General features: G+C 30.5%; 6 protein-coding genes and 1 non-coding gene across 7 annotated transcripts; 3 read left to right on the forward strand and 4 right to left on the reverse strand.

Moving 5' to 3' along the window:
* Positions 1-1,483: 1,483 nt before the first annotated feature.
* Positions 1,484-3,200, reverse strand: LOC119616328 (40S ribosomal protein S8). The gene is made up of 4 exons (XM_037972685.1): positions 3,067-3,200; positions 2,653-2,759; positions 2,011-2,422; positions 1,484-1,763 (listed from the first exon to the last, which is right to left on the reverse strand). The coding sequence occupies exons 1-4, from the start codon at positions 3,068-3,070 to the stop codon at positions 1,660-1,662; spliced, it is 627 nt and encodes a 208-aa protein (XP_037828613.1). The 5' UTR covers positions 3,071-3,200; the 3' UTR covers positions 1,484-1,659.
* LOC119616346 lies at positions 1,852-1,897 on the reverse strand. The gene has a single exon (XR_005232525.1). It is a non-coding gene; the product is annotated as a small nucleolar RNA R442 (small nucleolar RNA).
* Positions 3,201-4,051: 851 nt separating the features above from the next.
* On the forward strand, positions 4,052-11,615 carry LOC119616306 (protein SMG5). Its single transcript, XM_037972654.1, is given in 13 exon segments — positions 4,052-4,297; positions 5,358-5,540; positions 5,898-6,772; positions 6,775-7,745; positions 7,748-8,291; positions 8,294-8,610; positions 8,612-8,656; positions 8,658-8,864; positions 8,926-9,036; positions 9,038-9,059; positions 9,123-9,281; positions 9,347-9,379; positions 9,382-11,615. Coding segments are annotated over 11 exon segments (3,321 nt in total). The 5' UTR covers positions 4,052-4,297; positions 5,358-5,540; positions 5,898-6,066; the 3' UTR covers positions 9,588-11,615.
* Positions 11,616-13,118: 1,503 nt separating this feature from the next.
* Positions 13,119-18,120, reverse strand: LOC119616303 (interferon-related developmental regulator 1). Its single transcript, XM_037972650.1, is given in 9 exon segments — positions 13,119-13,369; positions 13,436-13,657; positions 14,746-14,989; positions 15,047-15,289; positions 15,291-15,373; positions 15,375-15,529; positions 15,532-15,742; positions 17,641-17,699; positions 18,090-18,120. Coding segments are annotated over 9 exon segments (1,332 nt in total). The 3' UTR covers positions 13,119-13,285.
* LOC119616311 lies at positions 13,715-14,718 on the forward strand. Its single transcript, XM_037972659.1, has one exon. The coding sequence runs from the start codon at positions 13,805-13,807 to the stop codon at positions 14,645-14,647; it is 843 nt and encodes a 280-aa protein (XP_037828587.1). The 5' UTR covers positions 13,715-13,804; the 3' UTR covers positions 14,648-14,718.
* A 3,847-nt stretch (positions 18,121-21,967) lies between the features above and the next one.
* On the forward strand, positions 21,968-24,092 carry LOC119616324 (acyl-CoA-binding domain-containing protein 5). Its single transcript, XM_037972681.1, has 3 exons — positions 21,968-22,335; positions 22,713-23,186; positions 23,244-24,092. Exons 2-3 carry the CDS (start codon positions 22,731-22,733, stop codon positions 23,754-23,756), a joined length of 969 nt encoding a protein of 322 aa, XP_037828609.1. The 5' UTR covers positions 21,968-22,335; positions 22,713-22,730; the 3' UTR covers positions 23,757-24,092.
* Positions 24,020-25,323, reverse strand: LOC119616325 (peroxiredoxin-6). Its single transcript, XM_037972682.1, has 5 exons — positions 25,051-25,323; positions 24,809-24,984; positions 24,541-24,733; positions 24,329-24,401; positions 24,020-24,257 (listed from the first exon to the last, which is right to left on the reverse strand). Exons 1-5 carry the CDS (start codon positions 25,146-25,148, stop codon positions 24,129-24,131), a joined length of 669 nt encoding a protein of 222 aa, XP_037828610.1. The 5' UTR covers positions 25,149-25,323; the 3' UTR covers positions 24,020-24,128.
* Between the last annotated feature and the right edge of the window lie 1,367 nt (positions 25,324-26,690).

The following is a 26,690-nucleotide window of genomic DNA, read 5'->3' on the forward strand; positions in this document are numbered from 1 at the left end:
TAGTTAGTACATGTCTTCCCTTATAACACAATATTTTGCAAATATGATCACATGGAGCCGAATTACTATAACAAAATTTCGAATTTATTTGGTGCTTTCAATTCGTTTAACCCCCAAATTTCAATTATCGTAAGGTTAAATTGAGAGTTTTTATACAAAAATTATTTTAATAGGCAGAATACCAACAGGTTGAACAATAACAATAAAGTTAATGGGCCTAAGAATGTATGTTCAGTAACCTGAATTTCCGCATGTTGAAGAGGTCGCCTTTTCATAAAGGGTAAACACTTGAACTGATCTATACAAAACAACAGTCAGTCGACTAGTACTATGTTAGTTCTTTTGTTTTGTAGTAAAAAACTGTATCTTGACTAATTAAAAAAAAAAAAACTTTTGAAGAAATGTTGAAGCAGATGATTTTTAAGTTCTCATTCTTAAATTGTGTAGGGAAGTGCTAGAAGATTTTGCATGAAGATGTCTTACACTTTTACATTTTTTATCTTATAGTTAAAACCAACTTACTGCATTATTGCATTGAGGATGCATTTCCGAACTTGCCTGGGATGGAGCCACAGGCTTAATGCCTTCTGGTCACGCATAGACCCAACGAATGTTCAGCCTGGGGTCAAGGTCCACCACATATTCAACTACTCAGCCAATCCTACTTCTCTTTGCCCAATGGATTTACGGGCACATCCAGTTTATTCCTGGACTTTGATGTATAACCCCCCAATAGATTATTGTATAGTTTTAGATGTTACAACAACAACAGTATACCAACGATTGATACTAAATACTGCTGTGATGATGGCTTTCCGAACAGGTCCAACTGATTAAGTTCAATATTTAAGAGATATGGACAGATGTTCAACAATTATCTTCAACAACAGTAACAAAAAACACCCTAACGATTGATACCAAATAGGATACTACAAGATACTAAACATTTAGAAGTTAGACAGCTCTACAGACATCATATTCACATAAATATCCTGTTTTAACGAAAAAATAAAACTTCAATATACTTCAACCTACTTTTCCCATGTTAAAAAAATGTCCTCACTAGGATAACATATTGGAGCACTAAAAACCCTTAACGTAAAAGTAATAAATAAAATTTTCATAGATTACAATGTACATTTCATATTTTCAACAACTTATGAACAAAAAATTATCTAAGTGATTTTATAGATAAATAGAATAAATATGTAGTTACCTCACAACAAATTAAAGTATTTTCTAAACAAAAATATTAAAATCACTTCAACACTTTAAAACACTTTTAACAAACTACTAAAGAAATGGCGCAAAAATATGACAGTTCCTAAACATAAACGAATAGCTCTAAAGCGGTGTTGCCATATTAAGTAACTAATACAAGTATTGAGCTTTTTACGTCCGAGCTTTTTTGAGCTTCCGCTTTGTAATTTCCTATCCTTATTTATCGTAATTTTCATTATTCAACATTTCAATTATAAACAAATTTTTAATTACAAAAAAACTCAACAGAGCTCCAGTTTTTTATTACTTTTGTCAGATGTTTATCTACAAATACTCTTCTTTTTTAAACAACAACTCCCAGCATGTTTTTTACAATAAAAATTGTATTGTAATTTGAGTTTGTTTTTCTGTTATTAATAATAATAATAAAGAAATAATTTATTTCTTGGACTTGATTTTCTTAAGATAGAATTCCAATTCTTTGCCTTCCAAAATGTAGCCATCAGCACGACCGCATTGACCGGGGCGGGATGAAATGCAGGCTGTAAGAAGTAACAAAATTTAACACATTAGTTATCTATGAGAAACATAAAATTTTAAGCTTATCACAATAATTTTTAATGAAAAACCAATCAGAGTAACTATGACAAGCAATATCACGCCCCATCGGCTTGTTGCAGAACTTAAAACAAGTCTGCAACAATAAAATTGATGGGATCGCTTTGAGGTATTAACATCACTTTGTTTTTCATTTCAAAATACTTTGGTTTATTTGGGATAACAACATACCTAAGAGACGACCAGAAACGAATTGATCTTCCAAAGCTTGTTCAACCTTGGCGTACTTTTGACGTTCCAAGTACTTCTTCATGGTCTTTTCACTACGTTTCTTGGTGAGGACATCATTGTCATCTTCCTTTTGTTGTTGCTTAGGGTTACGCTTGCGACCCAAAGGCAAAACATAGTGGGATTCATACCATTGACGGAAGGGAGTAGCGTCAATAACAACGATGCTGTTCTTTACCAAGGTCTTAGTACGGACCAATTCGTTGTTGGAGGCATTGTAGACGACATCGGCAATACGAGTCTTGCGTGCAACACCCTCGGAGGCCCAGGCGAAGTTACCTGTTTCAAGACGGAGGGCACGGAGCTTAGTGTTACCACCGCGAGTGCGAACACTGTGTACGCGGGGAGAACCCAACTAAAAACATATAAAGCACAAAATTAGTATACACTTCCAACAATATGAATTTAATTTTATCCTTTTACAATTATTATATAGAGAAAAATCAATCAGCAGTCCGAACATAATAACGCTATTCATCAATTGCTAAAAATTCCGTAGAACTTTTTGGTTACAGTTGACACGCGTTATCATCATTTTGATTTTTCCCTCGACAACAATCACAAATATGATTATCTGCAACTCACCTTGGTATTGGCAGCGGGACGACCCAACTCGAACTTGCGCTTCTTGCGCAAAGGTTTACGTTTGCCACCAGTGGCGCGGCGCTTGTGAGCACTATCGCGGCTAATACCTAGAATAATAGAATACTATTTTAGTACTTCCAATTTTAGCAATTTATATCAATAAAAAATGTCCAAGAAAATCTTTTTAGTTTTTTCATTCTAATGTACTTTGTATTTCACTTCAATTTCATTTCAACCGGCTTGAATTTGTTTGGCTTTTTTCTATAAATATTTTTTCAAGTTGTTTTTATTTTAATTTACCACTTTATTTCCATTGTTTTAAAAGTTTAATTTAACATTTTATTTAATTAATACTCATGGATGTCTTAAGATTTTCTTGAAATTTTTTCACTTTTCTAAAAACACAGCACTCACCCATCTTGAGTAAAAACAGAGAAGGAAAGGAAGCAAAAAAGAAACGCAATAGCTCGTGTCAAACGGTTGTCACATGTTTATTGTAATAGAATATGCGCAGTGTTGCATTTTGAAATGTCAAATGCTATGCGATGCTGTGTTTAGTTTGTATTTGCAAAGGGTATTCTGGGAATTAATCAGGTGTAAATGCGGAATTTTTTTATTATGAACATTTTGATAAGAATTTTTGTACATAATATTTCTTACATATATTACGTAACAAGAAGCAAAATATTAAACTGTTTACAACTAAATTTACTCAAAGTAAACAAACGAAAATGGAATTTTAATTCGTATTTTACTTTTATAAGTGAAATTGTAACATGATGTCAAGTATATGTTTTAATTAGAAAACTTTACAAAATTAAAATCCTTATTTTAATTACCCCTATTACTTATTTTATAGGACGATCACTATTGAAAATTGATGATAGTAATAAACTTGTCCCAATAAATATGTCCACCGAAAATTGACATAAAGGACCTTAACTTTGAAAATAATAATTTTTATATGTCCAGAAATCGAACTTCGAATTTTGTGATGATCGACTTGTGATTGATCATAAATCCTAATTCTGAAAATCAGTTAATAGTGAATTATGCTAAAAAAGTGTATTGATTTGGTTTTGCTTTTACTTTTGTTAATAGAATGTTTAATTTTTGAAAAAAAAATATTATTTTTTAAAAATCTACAAACACATGGCAACACTATATATAAATGTAATTTTTTAACCTGTGAATTACAGTGCAAAGTTACCAGATAAAACAACGGAAGTTAAATCTACTACAAAACTGCAAAGTTTTTATTTTTGTATTATTATATATAAAATCATTATTAATTTACATTTTTTAGTTTAATTATCTCCAAAAAATTTTTTTAGATGTCTATTGAAAAGTAATACGTCATTTTAATATATAATTCAATTCATTTATATATGTATATTCACCTTTTTAGACGTTTTCTATATCAATTGACAACATTTATTGCGGACAAGCTGGCAGCACTGGCATATTAATCGAAAGTGGTAGAATTTATGCGAAAGAAAATGTCAAAGCATAGGAAAAAAAGCAGACGCAATTAAAACAGGCAGCTGGATTTTTACACAAAACTTAACTTTATACAATTTTCGTTTAACAACTTTAATAATATAAAACGGCAAAGGACGCTTCAAAGTGTGTTAAAAAGCAAAAGGTGTGTGTAAATATTAAAATTGTGCTAAAATCAAATCATTTTAAGAAAATTTACGTGTTGAAATTTGTTATTGCAAAATATACACACACACACACCAATTCACAAATGAGTAATGCAAAAGCAGAAAAAATAAAATACATATATTTTAATTATTGATTATTCAATACAAAAATAAAACAAAGAAAAGAAATGATGAGCATAATTTCTGTTTCCATTCATATTTTAAAATTCGTGTAATTTTTGTAAAACAATTTACAAATTCCTGGCTAGTTGTACGTAATAGTGTATATGAGAAAAAGAATTAAACATTTTTGTGGTTTCGTCTGTAGTTTTCCTTTTATCCAATATTCTTTATATGCTCGTGTACGTGATTTTTGTTAACAACAACAATAACACTACAGATTTCTTTACATTACTTGAAGTATACCTGAAGGACATCGTGTGAATTAATTTAAATATATGTACCATATTTGAAAAATCATGTTTTAATTTAGATAAAATCTATTATAAATTTTTAAATATCACATTTTACACATGGCTACGATTTTTTAAAAGAAAAAAAAACTATTTTTTGTTTCTAGTGAGGTTAGCTTTTGTTTTTTTATTCCAAGATGTGTGTCAAATTTTGCATTCAAGTGTGAAAAATGCCTTTTTTAAGATAATTTTTAATACCTATCTTGTTTTTCTTCTCGTGTAATATTCCGTTGCACTCTTAAATATTTATTATCGCTCTCTTTTGACAGTTCATTTATTGTTATCTCTTTCTGTACGACAGTTGTTTTTATTTGTTTGTTATTTTGTAAACAAAAAAAAAAAAAATTGTTGGCATCGTTTTAAATATTTTCTATTCAAAAACAAATAAAAATATGTATTTTTGATTATTGTATTATTTATTATTTGTCTTTTCTACAATACAGTACATGTTTTGTTGTCGATTTAATCCCATAAATAGGAAAATTAATTTTTGAAATTTATTGTAATTTAGAACTATTTATTTATTTCCCTTTTTATTACTTAAATCATTTAAGTTAAATGTTTAAAAATAAAATTTTACTTTCAGATTTTATGAGTGTCGCGTTAAAAATGGACACAGTTTTGAGTTCCGGAGGCTCGAATGCCTCTGGCGATAGTATTGGAGGTGTAAGTAATAGCAGTAATGGTGGAAATGGTAACAGCAAATCTCAACGTTTTGGAGATTCTACTCATAACAATGGCGTTAATGCAGAAGTCAAAAAATTTATCAGTAAGTAAAAAAATTTCATAACCATATTAGCCTCTTAAGTTTTAAAATTAATCTCAGATTTATTGAAATAAACGGATTCTATAACAACAAATCCTTTTGAAGACCACTAGTTTGATACTCTTTTTCTGATCAAAGCTCTAATAGAACAATGTCCGGTTCATGTCCCTACAACTAGTGCTCTGGTTGCATTAGCATCAAACTTTAGCCATGTGGCTACTCTTAACGATTAGTTGTAATATTTCAATGATTTTCATTACCCTATCTGTTACAAACAGGGTGCAAACTTTCTGACCCAATATTATATCTTATATTTATTAATTTTTTACTATAATTTTTATTCTATATTTATTTCTGTAGACAACTTTATATTGTGGTCAAGCAGCTAGATGATGAGAAAAAACAAATTTCAGGCATAACTCAATTATTTCAAAATGAATTGGAACAAAAGCGTGCTCAACTCGTGCAATTGTGTATACAAATTATCTTCAAAGATTTTCAATCGGTTGGAAAAAAGGCTCGAGAGATTATGTGGCGCAAAGGTTATTATGAATTCATTGCATATGTAAAGAAAAATTGGGCAAAAGAGTTAAAGGATACAGCCCAACAAGGCGCTCAAGAGAATATTCAAAAACTGGAGAGATTCTTATGTGCTGGTATATTGAACTATAAGAGAATAGCAGCAAAAATGGAAGAGATTTACGATTTAGACCTAAAATATTTAATCGATTTTACCATCATAAACGATGGGTATTTAAAGGAGATAAAAGATAAAGATCGCCAAGGCAAGGGTGACACTTTGGACGTAGATGATATAAACAATTATGCGGTAGATAAAAGTTTGGAAGCTGTATCGTTTGCTTTGGATACCATACATTCGTCTCTTTTGAGTTTGGGTGATTTGCATCGTTATTTCTTAGACTTTCGTATAGATACAAAGCTAAAAATAAGCAAGCAGTTGGCAGCCAAATATTACTTCGAGGCGTTTAAGCTTAATCCTGCAATAGGCATGGCTCAGAACCAATTGGGCACCTTGTACTATGGCCAAAATTATGACCTGGACTCCATATATCATTATCTTTACTCGCTCGTAAGCCTAATACCCTTTGAATTGAGCGAAAACAATGTTTGTAAGCTATTCGCTTCGCATGCTGATTACTTGACAAAATTAGATCCCGAGAAAATTGAATTTAGCCTACAGGATTTTTATGCTCGCTTTTATTTAATCGTTGATATATTTTCTTTGACAAGGAGGTGCCAGATTTTAACTCCTTGTGTCACTGCGTCTTGGTAGATTTGCGCAAAATTCTCTGCTCTAAAACTTTTAAAATCAACGATTCATCAATATTCAAAATTGTTTCGATTCTATTTTTCTGTCTATCAAAATTGAAAATGATCAACTCTCAGAAAGTTTACTCTTTAAATGCTTTTCTGGTAGCTGTATGTTCAGACTTGATGGATGCTTGTATCGTTAATCTCGAACAGACCATTCTAGCCAAATCAACAGAAAATGAAGAGTTTCATACCATGTATGCCAAGAAATTTGAAGAGTTTGACATGGTAGTTAGGAAATCTCGCAATGAATACAAGAATTGGTTGGCATCAATCGGCGAAGCTGAAAGAAAGGAAAAGAAACTCACACAGTTATCACAAAAAGATTTCTCTTCAGATTCACGCGAGTCGCAAAGGTCAAATGAGGATTATATTTGTAAGACACAAGATAGTAACAAGGCCAGTAAAGATGATAACAAAAATGATGGTGAACCGATTTCTACAAGATCATCGGACGAGGCAAAGGAAAGTGATTTAAAAACACCTCTTTCTTGTAAGAGTAAGAAGAAGGGTATGAAGCTACGTCGACGCCGTCGTAAAATTGCTCAGTCAGATGACAGCTCTTGTTATGACACCGAATCAGATATGGATACGGACTTTTCAACCGATGATGAAGACTACACTGATTTGAGTTCGAATTTTGATACTGATTTTAGTGATGTTGAAGCGGCCGAACCCGGAGAGCAAGATCATGATCGTGAATGTGAACTTCAAGTTGAAAACAAACATAAACATAATAATTTGCGCAACTCTTCTCGTCACGGCTCCAAGGAAAGTGTTGACTCTAATGCCGGTAGTGTTGGACCAAATTTCTCGGATAACGAAGATATAGTAATAGAAGAAGAAAACATTATCTATCCAGAAGATCAAGAAAACAGCAGATTCCACGTTGTAATTCGCAAGAAAATGATACTGAAGAGCTTTTAAAAAGTTTCGAAATTCTGCAATTACACACTAATAATTCGGTATTAAATTTTACCAATTGCGATAAAGAAGTATCACAGAAAACCCAGCAATCCAATATTCTAAAGACAAATGAGGACAGCAAAGCTGCTAATGAGGAACCACCCAAGAAAATGGTTTATCGCAACAAATACACCAAGATAAATCCCAATATTATTGTGGACTTTGCACAGAACGAACCTACCATTAGAGCGTTGAAAATTCTCTTCGATTGGTTGCGTATTAATCATGAAATACTCTTTGGATGCTACCACTCTAATCCAGAATTCATCCACAAAATTATGAAATTATTGAATTATTGCAATATTGATATATTTACACGCAAGGTTTACTTTGAGCGGGAATTTCTAGTAACACCCAATGTTCGTCAAACCCTAGGCGATCTCTTTGACGTTCGTGTCAATGTACCACTATCTGAAGATTTTGTATTCAAAAGTTTTGATATATTTCAAAGCACCCAATTACTCTAGACTGGGAAACTACAATACGCGAGAAGGTTACCTCGCAGGAAGAGTGCATTCTGCGTATATTCAAAATGGTCGATTTCGGTTTCTTTATATGCAAACAAAAGAAGTTTAATTATCGCTTCTGCGTCAAGGCCAGGCGTTTCACTGAAAATACTAAAAAGAAACGTGAAGAAAAAAAGTCATCTTCAAGAAGACGTGAAAGACGTACCGCTAAAAATGCTGCTCGAAAACGCGCAGAAGGTAGAACTCGTCGTTATTCTGACCGTAAAAATGGTATTGTACGCAAGAGCTATACCAGCAACGAGGAAAAGGGGGGATACTGTTGAAGAATGTAAACGTATGCCTCGTAAAGGTTACCCTCCGCAATCGCAACACCGAAAAATTCAATATTAATGGTGCGGCCGGTGGTGGTACTTCTGCCTCTACTACCACAAATAGCGCAATTTGCGAAAAGATACAATCAAGCAGTGGTGCCGATGAAGAACGCTCTGAGGCCATGTCTAAAAAATGTGAAATTATGGGCAAGTTGTGGTTGAAAAATGAAGTGGAGACCTTGGAAGAAGAGGTAGGGTTTGAAGTTAAAACGTTCATTCTCCTTTCTAACTCTTTTTTTTATTAAATTTTAGTTGCGCAAAAATCCTTTGAACATGATTATGACTCCTTTTGTTGTCGTGGATGCTAAAGCATTAACAGAATACAATGGTATTGTTAAAAACTTGGTTAAAAGTAAAAAAATTCATCGTACTCATACCTAATGCTGGTAAGAACCCTAATTAGAGTAAAAACATCAAACGTAGAAATAATTTTTAATTCATTTCCATAGTTTTTAATGAATTGGATGACTTGAAGAAACGTAGTGAAAATGCCCGTAATGTTATACGTTGGTTGGAGCAAGAATTTAAACATGGCAACCGTCATATGCGTGCCCAGAGAGATAATGAAAACTTGGCTTTGTCCCTAATCAAAATACCAAGAAAATTAGGTAAATATGCAATAGATTGATATAGTGCAATAGAATATTTAAATACTTTGTTCTCTTTCATTTAGATCGTGATGCTTCTGTTTTCTTACAAATTGCACAATTTGCAATCACTTGGTAGCCAATCACTCGGATCCAAATGCTACCGAATTTCAATCAAATGTGGTTACTTATTTATCTGGCGATTATTTGCATGAGAAACAACGTAATCAGAACAACTTCAGCTTTACTGGTATTTTAGATTCTATACCAGTAAGACATGATCAAATTGCAAATTTCTATGCGAAATTTAAGGCCAATAAAAAATGAATACATTAACGACGCGGATTAACACCTGCAGGGAAGTAAGCGCCGTCGTCGTCCTAGCTACCGTATTGAGTCGTATTTTACTATACAACAAATGCCAAGAACGTTTAAAATGAGAACAACAACTATAAACAACAACGCCACCAAACAATTAAATCAACAAACAACTGCAACCCCAACAAAAAATCGTAAAAAAAAAACAAAATCAAACAACATCAAAAATACTAAAATGATCAGTAATTGCAACAACAGCCTTCCATTACTGATTTAATAGTTAAGCCAAAGCGCATATCTTGAAATCATTAAGATTTTAATGCAATTTCGAGGGAAACCAACCGATTAGCAGAAGAAGACCAAGTTGATTTAGCGTTCATGCAAAATGTTGCCAATCAAAAAAATTTTTTTAACTAAAAAACTTTAATTTTAACAATTAAACAACAATTGGGATTTAAGGGGAGGTTTGAAAAGCAATCAATTTAGTCATCATCTTAAAATTGGTAACAAAAAATTTATTTTTTGTTAAAGATTTTAAACCTTGAAAAACTTGAAACCCCATCATTTACAAAAAAATGTTAAAATAGGCTTTACAACTCTTCAGTTGAGAATGGTATTTTTAACCAAGCAAATTCTACAAAATTACTAGTGTTAGTAAAGCCTATTTTGTATATAAAATTTAAAGGGAATTTAAAGTTAAAATTACCGATAAAATTTTTAACATAATGTTCATTCAACAATTTGAAACATATTATGTTAAGATAAAATATTCTTAACACCATATTTTATTCATCATAATTATATTTGGATACATTTTGTAATTCAAGTTTTCAATTGCTGGAGTTAAGGGCATGTTAATGGTATAGCTTCATTTAATCTCTTATTATGTATCTCTAAACTATCTGTTTGTTCATTAGTTAACTATAGGGTTTCTTAACTTAACAACAAGAGGAAACTGTCAGAAAAGACAGACTATAATGTTGTCCAAATTGAAATATGAAAAAAGGTGAGAAAGTACCAGCTAGTTTAATTTTTATTTCATAAAGTTAAATTCTACTATCACCTAACTATTATGGTTAACATTTTTGTACAACATTTTGTCATTTCGACATTTAGCTTCTTTTACATACAATATAATAATTTTATTTTTTTTTCATTTTCTCTTTTAAATATTATAATAAAATGCCCAAAAATAATTCTTTCATTATTTTAAAAACTCAAAATGTTACAGTAAAAAATTCAGCTAAAACGTTGAGCAGATTTTAACTGAAAAGTTTTAAGAAAATATTATTAATCGCAAGCTATTTGCGTTGAATTGTTTATGACTTAAAAATTTATTTAAACTTTTGAATATAAAACCTGCTCAATAAAAATTACATTTTTATTATCACCATTAGCAAATACATACTAAATATGCCGACCTTAAATTAAAAATTAGAATTAAATATTCTTACGCAGTCATTTTTAAAATTAATCTGCAACAAAAGACAACTTTAATGAAGGTTTACTTATAGTATGTATTTGCTTAAATAACTTTAATAATATTGAACTACATTATCTGGAATGTCTATACAGATTAAGGACCTAATAAAAAACGGTGAAAAAATATAAAAAAAATAATCAACGATTTGCAGGTGTTTTTTGATGTTAAGACTATCTGGTCTAATGTAAACAAATTTAAAATATTTGCATTAAATTCCTAAAATCTTCAAAAAAAAACATTTATTTTAAAATAGTAACAGTTAATCATACTTTCAATTCGCTGAGAAAAATAACTAATTATATAAAAATATTCCCCATAATAAATACACATAATAAACACCTTTACAAAACTAACACAATTTCCATACAAAAAATATACACAATAATACTAACAATAAATGGGTTAAAAAATAAAAAAAACTGTTCATCGAGTCATAATAATAATTTTCCTCAACATCATAGGATTTTGTTCTTTAAGTAATTTTAAAATATATATATATGTATAACTATGTATTCAAGTTTAAATGTTTTCATTATTAATAAAGCTCGATGACAACAAAAACTTATGTATGTGTTTTAATTATTAGTTGAAAAGGACCGATTCATTGCTGGAGAAAGGAACATTTAAATAATACAAAATACTTAAAAATACTTTTTTATCTATTATTGTAATGGATTTACTGAGACTCTCATTTAAAAAAAGTGTAAATGAAAATAAATTAAACTAAAATCTAAATACAGGTCTGTTCGAAAATGCATCACTAAGGTGAATCTGATGTGCAGTGCGTTCGGAAATACATTACATAAGTACCAATGCGCTAAGAAACGTTACAAACTAATTTAATGAACTTTATTATTATTATTATTAAATGAAAGTTTTTGCTCATGTATAAAATGATCTTAACTTATTTTGCATCAGTATCGCAAACTAATCATCAGTGCAGTGATGCGTTTCCGAGCAAGACCTGATCACTACACGCCGAATTTTTTCGCAAAATGTATTTATATAATGCATTTCCGAAATCAAAAAAGTACAAAAATCGTTTTTTCAAGGAGTTCGGAACATATATTTATATCTCATATGTTTGACATAATGATCTGCTAAACCGACTTCAATATCTATAAGGATTTAAAAAATTGATATGGCTATGATAATAATCATCAGTAGTTTGCAACGTTGATGCTAATAAAGTAATGCGTACATACTGCGCATCAGTATGTGATATATACTGCGCATCAGATGCGGAACAGTGATGCATTTTCATCATTTCCATAAACATCAGTAGTTTGCAACGCTGATGCAAATAAAACTAATGCGCTACATACTGCGCATCATTATATGATACATACTGCGCATAAGCTGCACAGCAGTAATGCATTTCCAATCAAGCCCTATAACGCTACTCTTCTTGTATTCAAAATAAAACAACAATTCGTATCGGTTGTATCTGTAATTGAGACTAATTTTTATTCTGTATTTAATTTGAAAAACTTAATGTTTCATACAGTTACATTTGAGGTTAGTTATAATTTTTATATGCATATGTTTGCTAAAAATATTATTATTTTTACACTACATACATATATTACTAATTTAATGGCTTTATCTGCGTATCGGGTTTAAATTTTTTTCAGGGATATTAACCGAAAATTTATACATATGCATGTATGTATACGAGTTTGGGAGATTTGGTGATGAAGTTTCATAAATCATAAGAATAAGAGAACTTCATAATATTTTGCAAAGTCTAATGATTACAAAACTTATTATCTAATGATTTAAATCTAAAGATGGTGAGCAAAATAATTGCATATCCATTAATAATATTTTGATGCACTACCATTTGTAATCCATTGACTAATTAAATGTATTATATATTGATATATATTTATGTGTATTTAATAGTTCATTACTTGTTAAAATATGTATTTATTTAAATATACCTAAAGTATTTGTTTTTAATAATATTTTAATACAATATTTTTTAATATTTTTTCTAAAATATTTTAAAGATTTAAAAATTAAACTAACAATTTAATAATAACTGAACAAATGAATTGGGTAAAAAGGAATATTTAAATAAAAATATATTCAGAATTAAAAAAGGAGGGAGCTTAAACACATGTATAAAACTATGTTTTAGAAGTAAGATATAAAATTTAACAAGTTAAATTTGTTGAGAAAAGTTAAACTACAAACTGGGTATTTCAATTGTTGATTAATTTTAGTTAAAAACTGCAGAACGTTTATCACGGTTTTTAGCTCTTGATATAGTGCGAGCCTTAAAGGCAGCAGCGTTCATTAAGTGCTAAAAGTAAAAATAAAAACGAAAATTATATCATTAGAATTAAAAGTTATATTAAAAATTACTTACTCTTTCTAACTTAGAGGTTTTGACTCTGGATGCTCCATTGTTTAGATTAGGTTTGGCACCCAAACCGAATATTTCACGAATAAAATCATTTTCTTGTAACTGTGAGGTCATACCAGGACCCATTACAACACACAAAGCCGAATACTGATGATGTATGGCCCATGAATCTAAAACTAAGCTTTCAGTACCAAAACGTATAGTAATTTCTGGTGAAATGTCCTCCTAAAAAATAAAATAAATTATGCTTGTTAATATTTTTTTGTTACATTGTGCTTTGAAATTCTTATCACACAAAATTATCCATTATTAAAAAATTAAAAAGTCGAATTTTAATTTATTTTTCCAAATTATACGTGTTTCATTATAAAAATGCTTGTGACAACATATCAACACGATTATGTACCCCCCTTTACAAAGCGCTATGATTTCTTTAAAGCTCATGGACCAACTGGTGAAAAGGAAGAAGTTGAATGTCAATGTATTGAGGAGAATAAAATAGATATTCCTAAAGTAGTACAAAACCAATGTCCCGTAGAATGGACAGGTGTAGCTCCAATGGGCCGTTTAATAAATCCCCGTTTAATACCTACTAAATTTTCCAGCGATCAAATTGATGCCATAAATAATGAATCTCAAAACGATTGCTTTAGGCAACAACCTAATCGTTTTCTAAAAATACTACGAACTGCTTATCCGGATCTGTATGAGAGACTCAAACAAATGCCCAAAGATGAACTTAGTAGACGTTTGGAACGTAATCGCATGTACACAACTTATCAGGTAGATTTCTGCAACATTAATGAATATCCTGAGGGAATCTACGAGTCTCTTAAAATCGAAGATGAAACTAGTAAGCTTAATGCAAGCAAACTACTGCAGCAACAAGAACCATGTACTGAATTAAGAGCTAATGTTATGCAAGAGTTGGCGAAAGAAGGTGCCATTGACAGATTAAATAGCAAAGACCCCTGTGAAAAAATCTATAAACCTTTTAGAATATCATTTGTGGATTCGTCCCGCTTCATCAAATCTGGTAATAACTCCCACTGGCGCAGTAATATTTTCACTAAGAGAGCTAACTTTACCGAATATATGGATACTATTAATAAGATCGGTTGTGTCATCATGAAAAATAATATTCATGATCATCAGAAATGTACCGGAAAACATTGTAGGCATCAACTGATTCACGCCTGCACAAATTTAAAGTGAATTAATATCTTTAAATGTTAATAACTAAAATTGTCTACATGTATATTTTATTGACCAAAAAATAAAAATTTGTAATTTAATAAATAATTTCCACTCACCTCTAAATAACGCAATACATCCCTGAATGTAGCTCTTTGGGCTTTACGATCGCGCTTGGCGCGGTATTTGTGCGAATCAGTAGCCAATTGTTTGACAGCTTCAATTAAATCATTTAAGTACTCTTCTAGGAAATCCTCATCGTGGGCACGACCGCATTCTAAAATTAAAGCTAAAGTTTCACCAGCAGCCATGCGTACATCCAAATGAGGAGATTGTAAAAGACCCATAAGCTTTTTAAATGATCTAAAATATATAATAATAAAATAAAATACATATGATGAAATATGCATTAAAACTTACGGCAACATTGATTGACCACTAGTCATCCAGGAGACAAAATCTCCGGGTGGTATCATAGTCAATAATAAGCCCCATGACGACAAAGCCTCAGCATGCAATGTACCAGCATCTGCATTTACAGAGATGGGTGTTTTATCATCACCCTTCAAATAACTACCACTAAAAATGCCCTCGAAAAATTGCATCAAAGTCAATAGGTCACCAATGTCGACATTGCCAAAGAAATTCAATAAACCCATGCAGTACAACTTTTGCGCGGGCATCAAACGACACCGATTTATCTTGGACAGTGGTTAGCAAAAATTGATTTAAAGCCTTTGAAATTCCCCTCATCACCTCCCAATTGTAAGACGAGTAAAGGAGCTAATCTAGCGCCCCAAACCTGTTCGGAGCCTTTACCCACGACGTATACTCTTTCTATACAGTCGATCAGTGTCTCCTTGCGATCATCAACACAATCGGGCATATAACGATGCATAAAGTTTCGCACATACTCTCCAAAGCCGAAACTCTAGTTTGTGCTGATTTTTCTGTAGCATTTTCCAAAGCTTGCATAAATTTTTCCTCATAACGTTCATTTAAAGACAATTCATCGGTATCGTTAACAGATGAGGGAGCATTATCCGAAACATATGAATATACAGATGCATTATCATTATATGACTCATCTTCTGAGTTGGAATCGCCAAGGACGTCCTAAAATAAAGAAAAACATTTTAATTTAAAACTAGTTTATAATGGTTTTTATAGCCAACATTTTGGTTATAAACACAAACATTAACTTGTCCTTCAAATAAGCGTTTTCAACTTTCCTACACGTTTGTTAACATTACACTTTTTAATGTTAATTACAATTGTAAAATAACAAAGCAACATTATAACTTTCAACATTATGTAATGTAAATACATACGAATAGATTGTTGGAAGCATGAACGACTCCAACTGTTTGTATAATATACATACATATGTACAAAGAAAATATAATCTAAATTGACAATTCATAAGGTTGTATTAGTTGTGTTTAATTTATATTCCGTCAGTATTACTTTTATATTGTATATTGCAAATAAATTAAGTAACGGCCTTTAGAAGGAAAAACATGATTGAAAGGAGAATTTATAAAAGAAAAAACTGGTTGATTAAATAAAAACTTTCAATAAAGTAACAGAAATACATATTACGTTTATTTGTATGGTACCTGCGGCTACAAAAAGTGCTTTTTGGATTAAATATATCATTCAATCATCTAAAAGTCTTACTGATCATACATATGCTAAATAAACTAAATATTTACATTGATTTAGAAGTTTTCAGACACATTTATAACTAACAGTGGATTACATTCCAAAATTGTAATATAAAAAACTGTTATTAAATTCTCATCTACCATATAGTAAACGTACATATTTATATACATACTTATGTACATATGTATGTAGATATTCAGTCAACCAAGAAGGCATGCTATTGGAAATGAGACACACATTCCACTTACAGCACATGGTTATAACTAGTTTTGAGTATTTATGTCAGATTGCAAATGCTGTATGTCGAAAATAATCTTATTAGATATAAAAATCTGCACTATATATTGATTATAGTAAATTTTATTTTTTAAAAACAAAAGATAAGTCCAAAAAATATATACAAATACCCAAAAGCTTATTGTTCTATTTATCAAATGATGAGAATTAATGTGTTATAATTAAACTGCTTGTAATAATTTAATTATGATCTAAATGTTAACATTTGATTAATTCAAGGTCATTATTTCAAGAACTACTAAACTAGGTACGGTATTTATTAAATAAGAAAACTATTACATATATGTACATATTTATAAACATACATACATATTCACATACATAAGTATGTACATATGTATGTAGATGTAGCAACATATGTTGGTTTTGTATTGTAATTACTATCAAATAATGAATGAAATATTATTTGTAGACAAAGACAATATGCTTTGGTATGACCAAGAGTATTTCTAAAATTATAGAACATGAAAAATATGTTGTAAATCCGTATATAAATACATATTAGGATTTCCCAATAGAAATTTTTTTGTTTAAAATCGATTACAAAATTATATTTGAAAATATTTATAAATTATGAATCAATTATATTGTAAATTTTTTTTTTCAAACGAGAGCTTAAAACTAGACTTATTGAAAGTGATTTTTCTAGATTAAAATTTAAAATTGGAATTATATTGAATGAATTAACTAAAAGCTCTGATTTTAGTAAAACGACAATTAAGTTCAATTTAGTTTTGCATAGAAATTACATTTATAAACTATTTTCCGAACAATCTAAAGCATATTTATAAATTTTGTACACATAGGAAAACCTTGACAAATTAGAAAATAAATAAAACAAATACCTGTATGTATGTATATAATCTAAATCATAATAAAACAATAATATGGTTGTATCATGATCTAAATATTTCTAGTCTACTGATAATAAAATATACATATAAAATAATTTCAAAGTTCATACAAAAACACTTGTGCATTTTGCATACGTGTAGCCAGATTACGTATGAAAAAAGAGAAATAAAAAGATATTTACAAAAAAAATCAACCTTAAAGATAATATGACGAAATATATTGGAATATAATATAAAGTGTATACTATTGTTATCTAATTTAATTTTTTTAAATGTTTGAAAATTACGTATTATTCTTTAATTTGAAGATCATTTCTGAATCATGAGTTGTTTATTTCATTTTAGTAAAAACAAAATTCGAAGAGAATGAGTATACATTGATACTTATTTTAGATAGTGGCAAAAGCTTTCAATAGCTTTTTTATTTCAAAACAAATATGTAGTGAACAAGTAAAATGTTTGCGCGTGTTATGTATATGGAAAAAAACACAGAAATAAACAAACATATAGACTGTTATTTTACCTACGTATTTATAAATTTGGTCAACCTTAAAAAATAATAATAATATGATTTAAATTTCGTCTTGAACGACACAGGTTTAAGAAAATAAAAAAAAACTTATGTTTTTATGTATTTTACTCACCTTTTCCACCTTTCTTATTGCGACGCGGCATGTTGGATTTTTTGTTGTGTTTAGACTTTTCCAAAGATTTAGAAATTTTAACAGAAAATAGAGATGCCGTTGAGCTAGAAATCTTGGTGTTTTCTTCCTTTCCTAGCTTCCTTAAATCACCAGATGTTTTCGAAGACACCCTGTATTTATTGAGAAAAATTTGTTGTGATTGTTTTCTTTTACTGACTGATGATGTTGATGATGACAACAATATTGTTGTTGTCGAAGGTGGTAGTGTTGTTGGTTAGTATTAGCCTTGAGCAAGTGCACAGAAAATACACACGCACAAATAATTTAAACAAGGAAAAAAAATCTCCTTTAGACGCGCCGGGCAGTTAGTGAAGCAAAAGAGGGTAGAAGCGCGCGCGCAATTTAAGAATTTAAACTCAAAAAGAATATGGAAAAAATGTGACAGTAAAACACGAGGTAAATTTATTAACTTCTAGTTTTTTTCTTTTGTAATTTACAATTAATTTCTATTTTATAGTTTTTTGTTTTAGTAGTTTTTGGGGATGTCCAATTAACTAAATAAATATTCACTTTGGTTTAGCACAAATATTATTTTTTTTTGTTAAAAATAGTTTTCTTTTTTAATTATTTGTTGCACTTAATCAAGAAGTGGCTATGCAAAAGTTTTGATTTTTCCAATTTTTAAAAATTGTATTCTTTTTACTTAAATTTTGTACTTGATTTTGTCTTTGATTTCGTTTAAAAAACACTTGAGCTCCTCTATGGGTTGTTTTTCTAGACAAGCACAATTTGTTATTGGATTGTTTAGTGGCCGTTGTATAAATATTTATATTGAATTCTTGCACACACACCTTAGTTATTTCACTTTGAACAAGATTATTATTATTAACGTTGAATTTTGTTGTTGGAACAAATTTCATGATTAATTGCAAGTTAGTATTTGTTAAAAATGTTTTCTTTCTTCTTGTTTCACAATTTAATCCAATTGTGTTCGTACTCTTTTATTGTTTGTTGGGATTTTTATTTCCAACTTTCTTTAATAAATTCGTACTCTACACACAGAGATAGAAATCAAAAGTGCTCGAAAAATTAATAATGATTACTCATTGGTTTGGCTGTTCGTTGGCAAAAAATCGATTGCACCAAAAACTCAAAGAAAAATGTAAATCAAAAAATGTTCAATTCACGTTCTTTGTCCAAAAAAACAAACCTATTTCACAAGGTTAACGAAAAGCTTTATGATGATTATTATTTCATTAAAACACTTCTGTTTAGCAATTCGTTATTTGTTAATTAGTTGTCTCGCTCTTTATATTTTTATTCACTACTTCTGGTTTATAAAAAGTTGAGAATTTTTGCGATGAGTTGTGAAATTAAATTCACACATACACGAAAAAATCATAAACGATGTTTCCACAATCACTATTTTTCCGCGAATGAGCAATAACGTCAATATGTTCAAAAATTGCTTGTGAGCAAAGTCAGTGATGCCAACTAGTTTAAAATACAACGGGGCGCTGTTAATCAATAAAATGAATTAGTACGGCAACAACAAGAACTATCAAAATAACAGACATTTTGTAAATGTGATGAATAAAAGATTTCATTTGTTTTTGTTGCATTTAGTAATTTCTTGTAATTTTCTTTGCAACAACAGCAATTTGAAGTTAATTTGGCAGGTGTATCTGAACGCAAAATAAAACAAGTAAGAATTATAGTCGGGCGTGGCCGACCATATGATACCCTACACCAATTGCGAATATTAAATGTGATTAATTTCAATAATGAAGCATTTCTGTTAATCTCATATAGGTTCCAATAATGTCTGTTCATGTTCGGTTGTATGCTGATCCAGGTAGTGGATCCAGAGAATAGTATGTGACACATTTTAACAAATTATATTCAAAATTGCGATCTGTTGCGTGCACACAAGGTTTACACGGTCACAAAGACGGACATAGCTTAATAAGGACAAATATTTTTGAGTGTTACAAACATCACCACATTGTGCCGACTTTTGGATAGATAGTAGTATATTAGACGTAGTTAAAAGATAAACGACCGAAATCGGAAGGTCCGGATGTATGGAGGCTAAGGCAGAAATTGAGCCGATCCTTATAAAATGTATTATTGGGAATTATCTATATACATATATAAAAATGAATGTGTGTTTGTTTGTATGTTTATATCTTTGTATGTTTGTGTGTTTATATGTTTGTATGTTTGAACGTTATAGACTACTAAACGGCTAAACCGATTTTCTTCAAATTTTCACAGCACATTCGTATGTGTGATAATAGGCTACTTTTATTTCCGATCATGGCGAAAAATGACAGTGTTATTTATAATTACATATCAAACTTAGTTGTGCCAATTTTTGAGAAGATAGTAGTATATTATCGTAGTTATAAGCTAAGAGGCCCTAATCGGTAGGTCCGGTTGTATGGGGGCTATGGCAAAAATTGGTCCGATCCTTATAAAATTTAATGTCGACATTTTATATAAAATGTTTATATAAAATCTATTTGTGGTAAATTTCATATTGATACTAGTGTTTATAAGTGAATTGTGGACATTCAAGTCATTTTCTGAGGGGGACTTTGTATGGGGGCTAGGGTCATATATATATCATATATTTGACAAAGTTATGAGCTAAAAGGCCCAAATCGGAAGGTCTGCTTATATGGGGGCTGGAGTAAAACTTGGTCCGATCCTATAAAATTTATTGTTGGGAATTATGTTTATATAAAACTCATTTGTGCCAAATTTCATCGTGATACTACTGTTTATAAGTGAATTGTGGACATTCAAGTCATTTTCTGAGGGGGACTTTGTATGGGGGCTAGGGTCAAATAATGCCCGATCTTTACGAAAATCACTAGAATTATTAAGACATATATAAAACTAAACTTTTCCAATTTTTGTAGAGATAGCAGATCATTTAACATAATTATGAGGTCAAAAGCCCTATTCGGGGGGTCCGGTTGTATGGGGGCTAGGTGAAATAATGGACCGATTTCAACCATTTTCAATAGCGTTCGTCCTTGGACCAAGAGAAGTGTATGTTTCCAAATTTCATCAAATTATCTCAAAAATTGCGACCTGTAGAGTGCGCACAAGGTTTACATGGACACACAGACAGACGACAGACGGACGGACGGACGGACAGACGGACATAGCTTAATCGACTCAGGAAGTGATTCTGAGTCGATTGGTATACTTTAAGGTGGGGTGTAGGACCAATATTTTTGGGTGTTACAAACCATCAGCACAAACGGCATAATACCCTCCCCACTATAGTGGTGTAGGGTATAAACACTTTGGTATAAAGAGATTAAAAATCTATCAGCTGCCAACTAATGTACTTTTTGAAGATGTAAAGATATACAAAATAATTCTAAAAATTCGTTAAAATAAGAAATTAAGTAATAGGTATTGGATACATTTTTTGGAATATTTATTTATGTTTTAATTAAATTTATTGAAAATAAAATAATTGTATAATATAAAACATTAAAATATAATATAAAACATCATTACGAAGTTATTTGTGTTGCTCTTTATCTTGAATCCAATATGGCCCATTTCGCATGTTTTGTTTCTTGTGTCTGCATTAAATTAAGAGACAATTACAAAAAATTTACAGCAGATTCTCTCAGATTAAACATTTTTTAATTTAGCTATACATCCAATATTAAACAAATAAAATTAAATAGTTAAAATAATATAAACAATGGCGTGTGTTGACGTCGTTATTGTGCTCCTCTACTTAAGTGAAAATTTTAAAACAATAATTCACCTCATATAAACTCACCATTTGAACATTTTTTATGTTTGTTTACTTTACGAACTACTAGAAGAAAAGTGAAAATAGTAGTACTATTTTTTTGTTCAGCCTCAGCAAAACTGTTTTTTATGAACTAAGCATCGGGGAGTTTCTGAGCAAAGTCACACCGTAAGGAATTATACGTGTTTGTGTGTCGAAATCAGCAAAAATTGATGCGATTAGCAGAAATTTCCATTTCCTCCACTTATTTACAACTGTGTTGTTTACAAAACCAAAAAAAAACTTGATTGTGATTATAATAAGTTACAGAAAACGAAGAAAAAACACAAAAGCTAGAAATAACAATTTTGAGAAATATACAAAATATCAAATATTTACAAATCATTTACAAAACGATAACCAGCATCGACTTGACTTTGCACAATCTGCATATATTATAGTCATATTTTGAAACAAAAGGTAAATTGTGCAATAAATTTCTCTTATTGATACTGACATTGGTTGATAGGCCGAGCAGATACCTACCTACCTGTTCTATTTATTCATATGAACAAAGTTCAAAAAAGAGTTTTTGAAAACAATTAATTATTTATAAAAATCAGGGTGTAGAATTTTGTAAGCTAAACATTAATTACTTTAATTTGAACTTTAGCCTTTTGCTATCAATTTCCTTAACTACCCCTTTAGGGTTGAAATAATCGTAATGATAGTGTTATCAAGAAAACAATAATACATATTTAAATTTGTATTACTTTGATATTATTACTGATATTAACGATTAATGATAGTTATCGAATACCTAAATTATTTATTAATAATATGAACATATTTTCAAGGTTAATTTATAGTAAATTATGGCCTCTGCACAAGAACGTTTCCAAGCAGCTGTAAATGTCATCAAGGGCCTGCCCAAGAATGGACCATATCAACCAAGCACTGGCATGATGTTAAAATTCTATGGTCTCTATAAACAAGCCACTGAAGGAGATTGTCACCAAAGAAAACCTGCATTTTGGGATGTTGTTAATAAGGCAAAATGGGATGCTTGGAACCGAAACAGTCATATGACCAAGGAGGAAGCTATGCTAAAATATGTGGAAAGTTTACAAGAAATTATCGAAACAATGTCTTTTACGGAAAATGTTCAAAACTTTGTGGGTAGTTTACAGGGCTTAGAAAATATCAATTTGGATGAATTAGAAATAATAGCTCCTGGCATGAAAGAACTAGCGGAATCGCATCCTAACTCGCCATTTCACTCAAGAACCAATAGTCCTCAGCATAGCACAAATGGTAGTGGAGAAGAAGATGTAAGATTAACCCAAATAATTATTGTTATATTTTTATTTACCTACATATATTTTTAGGTTACTTTAAATGGTCACGACTCTACTTTAGACAATGTCACTACACCACCTGCAACACCTGTTCAGAACACAGAACTGCATCCAACGCATTCCTCATACAATTCCGTGGCAAATGAAGCAACAAAAGTCGACTATTCACAAACAAATGGTTCTATCGATCAGTCGGACGATGAATATGTCGATCCATTCGATATTCAAAATGAGCTTTATGAATCTTTACAACGTAATACAGAAATACTTAAACAGGTGCAGGCCACCGTTTTACGTATGAATTCTGATTTGTCGTCCGTGAATCAACGCGTGTTTGATTTGGAAAAGACAATAAAAGAAATGAAAGTTAGTATTGCGAACCGGAAAACTCCTGGGAACAATGTTATCGAGCCTAAACACAAATATCCCAAATGGTGGCCCTTTACAGACATTTCTCCCGTTTGGTTTGTTCTATTGATATTATGGCCTTTCATTGTGAGAAGAGTCGGTAAAATGTTAGACAATCCTCCAAAACGAAAATAAAATTGGTGATATGTTGTAGATAATTAGGTGGCTTTTTATATTGATTACAGTGATTTTTTTTTATATAGCTTGGTGTATGTTTGCCTACGAATTTGTCGACTAGCTTAAATTTTATTTAAAATGCTATTTTCAATAGTGCAAGTCTTTAACATTACTGTAAAAATCTTGGTTTTTTGTTATAATTTTAAGTTGAAAGCAAACTTATGTTTTGTCCATTCCCTATTGTACAACAAATAATGTAAAAATACAATTTATATATTTAATTTACGCTTACATTTTATGTATCTTTTATATTTTATTTTAAAAACAAATGCATATATTTAATAATAAAAAAAATAAACTTGTGTATTTATTTTTGAAGGAATGGTTCACTCAGGGCTGGTTAGTCTGACGCAAATATTTCTTGCCAGATGGCACGTCTACGGTAGTGTAACCATTGGGAAACTTTTCCAATACTTGTTGCTCAGATAAATTAGGCAAAATCATGCAGGTTCCGCCTTGCTACATAAAAAATATGTATGTATATGTCATGTTGAAATTAATCAATATAAACTGTAAACATTAAACTGTACCTTCCAATCTGCAGGCGTTGCTACAGATTTTGTGCTGGTCAGCTGTAACGAGTCTATTACTCTTAAAATTTCACTTTTACATGGAATTAAAAATAATTAAATAATATTAAAACGATTTCTAAATAGATTAGTACGCATTTGCAAATAATGTTATCTTTAAAACGTTTTCAACAATTTGAATAGTTAGTTACCAAGTCAAAGTTAAAACTTACTCGAAATTTCTACCCGTTGTTGCCGGGTATAAAATAGACAAACGCAACTTCTTATTGTTGTCAATTATAAAGACGGCACGACATGTTAGTGGTATACCCTGGGCATTTAATTCATCTTTGTCCAACATATTAAACATTAAAGCTAATTCCCTTTTATCATCAGCAATTATGGGGTAATCAAATGACGATAACTCTTTTGAAAACAAAGTATTTGGATAAACAATTACTACGTACATATATATTTCATAATAATTTGATTACAACTTACTGCCATAACTTTTTATATCCTCAATCCAACCATTGTGAGAATCTACTGTATCACAGGATAAAGCAATAGGCTTTACATTGCGCTTAGCAAATTCCGGCAACAGTTCGGCTACACGTGATAGTTCTGTAGTACAAACCGGTGTATAATCGGCGGGATGAGAAAATAAAATAGCCCATCTTTAAGATACATATTGTGATTTATTAATTTGCAATATTAATATCATTGTTTCAAAATTGACTTACGAATTTTCCATCCACTCATAAAAATCAATCTTTCCGCGGCTGGTTTCAGCCTGAAAGTTTGGAAATTGATCACCAATATTCAAAGCTTTTCCAGACATATTTCTCACCAAAGTATAATTTCTCACAAAGGACAAATGGAACAAGAAGGTATATTAATGATAGTAGTAGAAGGTAGTGTTAAGAGAACAGCTGATTGTTTTTAACACATACACTTTTATTTTTTATATATGTAGTTTGGCAGCCAGCATACTTTTAAGTGTATGTATACTGTCAAACTCTATGTCAAGGTATATTAGTTATTAGGTAGTGTTAAGAGAACAGCTGATTGTATTTTGCTCATGAACTTCTGTTTTTTTGTATATGGAGTTTGACAGCGTGTTTTCCGACTTTTTTTCGACTTTTCGACTTTTTTCGACTTTTTTTTCGACTTTTTTCGACTTTTTCCGACTTTTTTCGACTTTTCGACTTTTCCGACTTTCGACTTTTCGATTTTTAACGACTTTTTGAACATTTCGACTTATTTTCGACTTTTTTTTCGACTTTTTTTCGACTATTTTTTTACTTTTTTCGAGTTTTTCCGACTATTTTAGAGTTTTTGACCTCTTTTCCACTTTTTTTAAAATTTTCGACTATTTCGACTTTTCGATTTTTTCGACTTTTCGACTTTTTCCGACTTTTCGACTTTTCCGACTTTTCGACTTTTTTCGACTTTTCGACTTTTTTCGACTTTTTTCGACTTATCGACTTTTTTCGACTTTCGACTTTTTTCGACTTTCGACTTTTTTCGACTTTCCGACTTTTCGACTTTCGACCTTTTCGTCGACTTTTATTTACAAAGTCGACTTTTCGACTTTTTCATAGACGATAGTCTATAGATAATTTAATTTTTACTAAAAATTAAAGCTTAAAAAACAGATTTTTAAAATTTTGAATAATAAATCTTAAATTTTCAAATGTTTTGATTTTTGTTCAAAATAAAGGTTTTTATAAAAAATTAAGATTAATTTGAATTAAAGAAAAAAATTTTACTAGAATTTTCAAATTTCATTAAAATAAAATATTTATTAAAAAATTTTCTCCAAGTGGGATTTGAACTTGAGTCCGAAAAATATCTTTTAATAATTGAATTCGATAGTTCGAACAAAACCAAATTAGAACATAATATTTACTAAAACGATATTTTTTATTTAAATTTTTTTTAAATTTTCTTTTTGTCATTCCGTTTATAACACATCGAAATATTGGTCATAGACCCACAAAAGTATATATATATTTTGGGTCCTTATTAAATTCTAAGAGATCTAGTAATGTCCGTCCGTCTGTTTGTCTATTGAAAGCACGATAGAGTCCGTTGAGAGTTGTAAGGTTCGTTTGGTATTGAAAATGGGCAATATCGGCCCACGTTTTCGGATAGCCTCCATATAAATGGACCCCCGAAAAACAGTTTTAGGGGGCATGTCTGTTTTAAAACTACGAGTATAGCGATGAAATTCGACATTAATAAGTTTCATATGAGTCAAAATCTTCCTACTGAATTTTATGAGGATCGGTCCATAATTGACCCAATCCCCCATATAAGGTCCCCGTCAGAAAATTACTTAAACGCTCATTTGTATTTGACACTTTTTTAAGTGGTGCCA

The sequence above is a fragment of the Lucilia sericata genome, unplaced genomic scaffold (genome assembly GCF_015586225.1).
Source record: "Lucilia sericata isolate MDLA Ls3-8-SP2 unplaced genomic scaffold, ASM1558622v1 Contig000067F_arrow, whole genome shotgun sequence".
NCBI classification, from domain to species: domain Eukaryota; kingdom Metazoa; phylum Arthropoda; class Insecta; order Diptera; family Calliphoridae; genus Lucilia; species Lucilia sericata.

Excerpts from the sequence above, each read along its gene's own strand:
- LOC119616324 (XM_037972681.1), top strand. The coding sequence starts at position 22,731 with ATGGCCTCTGCACAAGAACGTTTCCAAGCAGCTGTAAATGTCATCAAG. Across the intron at positions 23,187-23,243 it reads ATGGTAGTGGAGAAGAAGAT|GTTACTTTAAATGGTCACGA; the intron begins GTAAGATTAACC and ends ATATATTTTTAG.
- LOC119616325 (XM_037972682.1), bottom strand. The coding sequence starts at position 25,148 with ATGTCTGGAAAAGCTTTGAATATTGGTGATCAATTTCCAAACTTTCAG. Across the intron at positions 24,734-24,808 it reads GGATATAAAAAGTTATGGCA|AGTTATCGTCATTTGATTAC; the intron begins GTAAGTTGTAAT and ends TGTTTTCAAAAG. Across the intron at positions 24,258-24,328 it reads CAACGCCTGCAGATTGGAAG|CAAGGCGGAACCTGCATGAT; the intron begins GTACAGTTTAAT and ends TTTTTTATGTAG.
- LOC119616328 (XM_037972685.1), bottom strand. Across the intron at positions 2,423-2,652 it reads GTCCCGCTGCCAATACCAAG|TTGGGTTCTCCCCGCGTACA; the intron begins GTGAGTTGCAGA and ends ATATGTTTTTAG. Across the intron at positions 1,764-2,010 it reads CGTTTCTGGTCGTCTCTTAG|CCTGCATTTCATCCCGCCCC; the intron begins GTATGTTGTTAT and ends TACTTCTTACAG.
- LOC119616311 (XM_037972659.1), top strand. The coding sequence starts at position 13,805 with ATGCTTGTGACAACATATCAACACGATTATGTACCCCCCTTTACAAAG.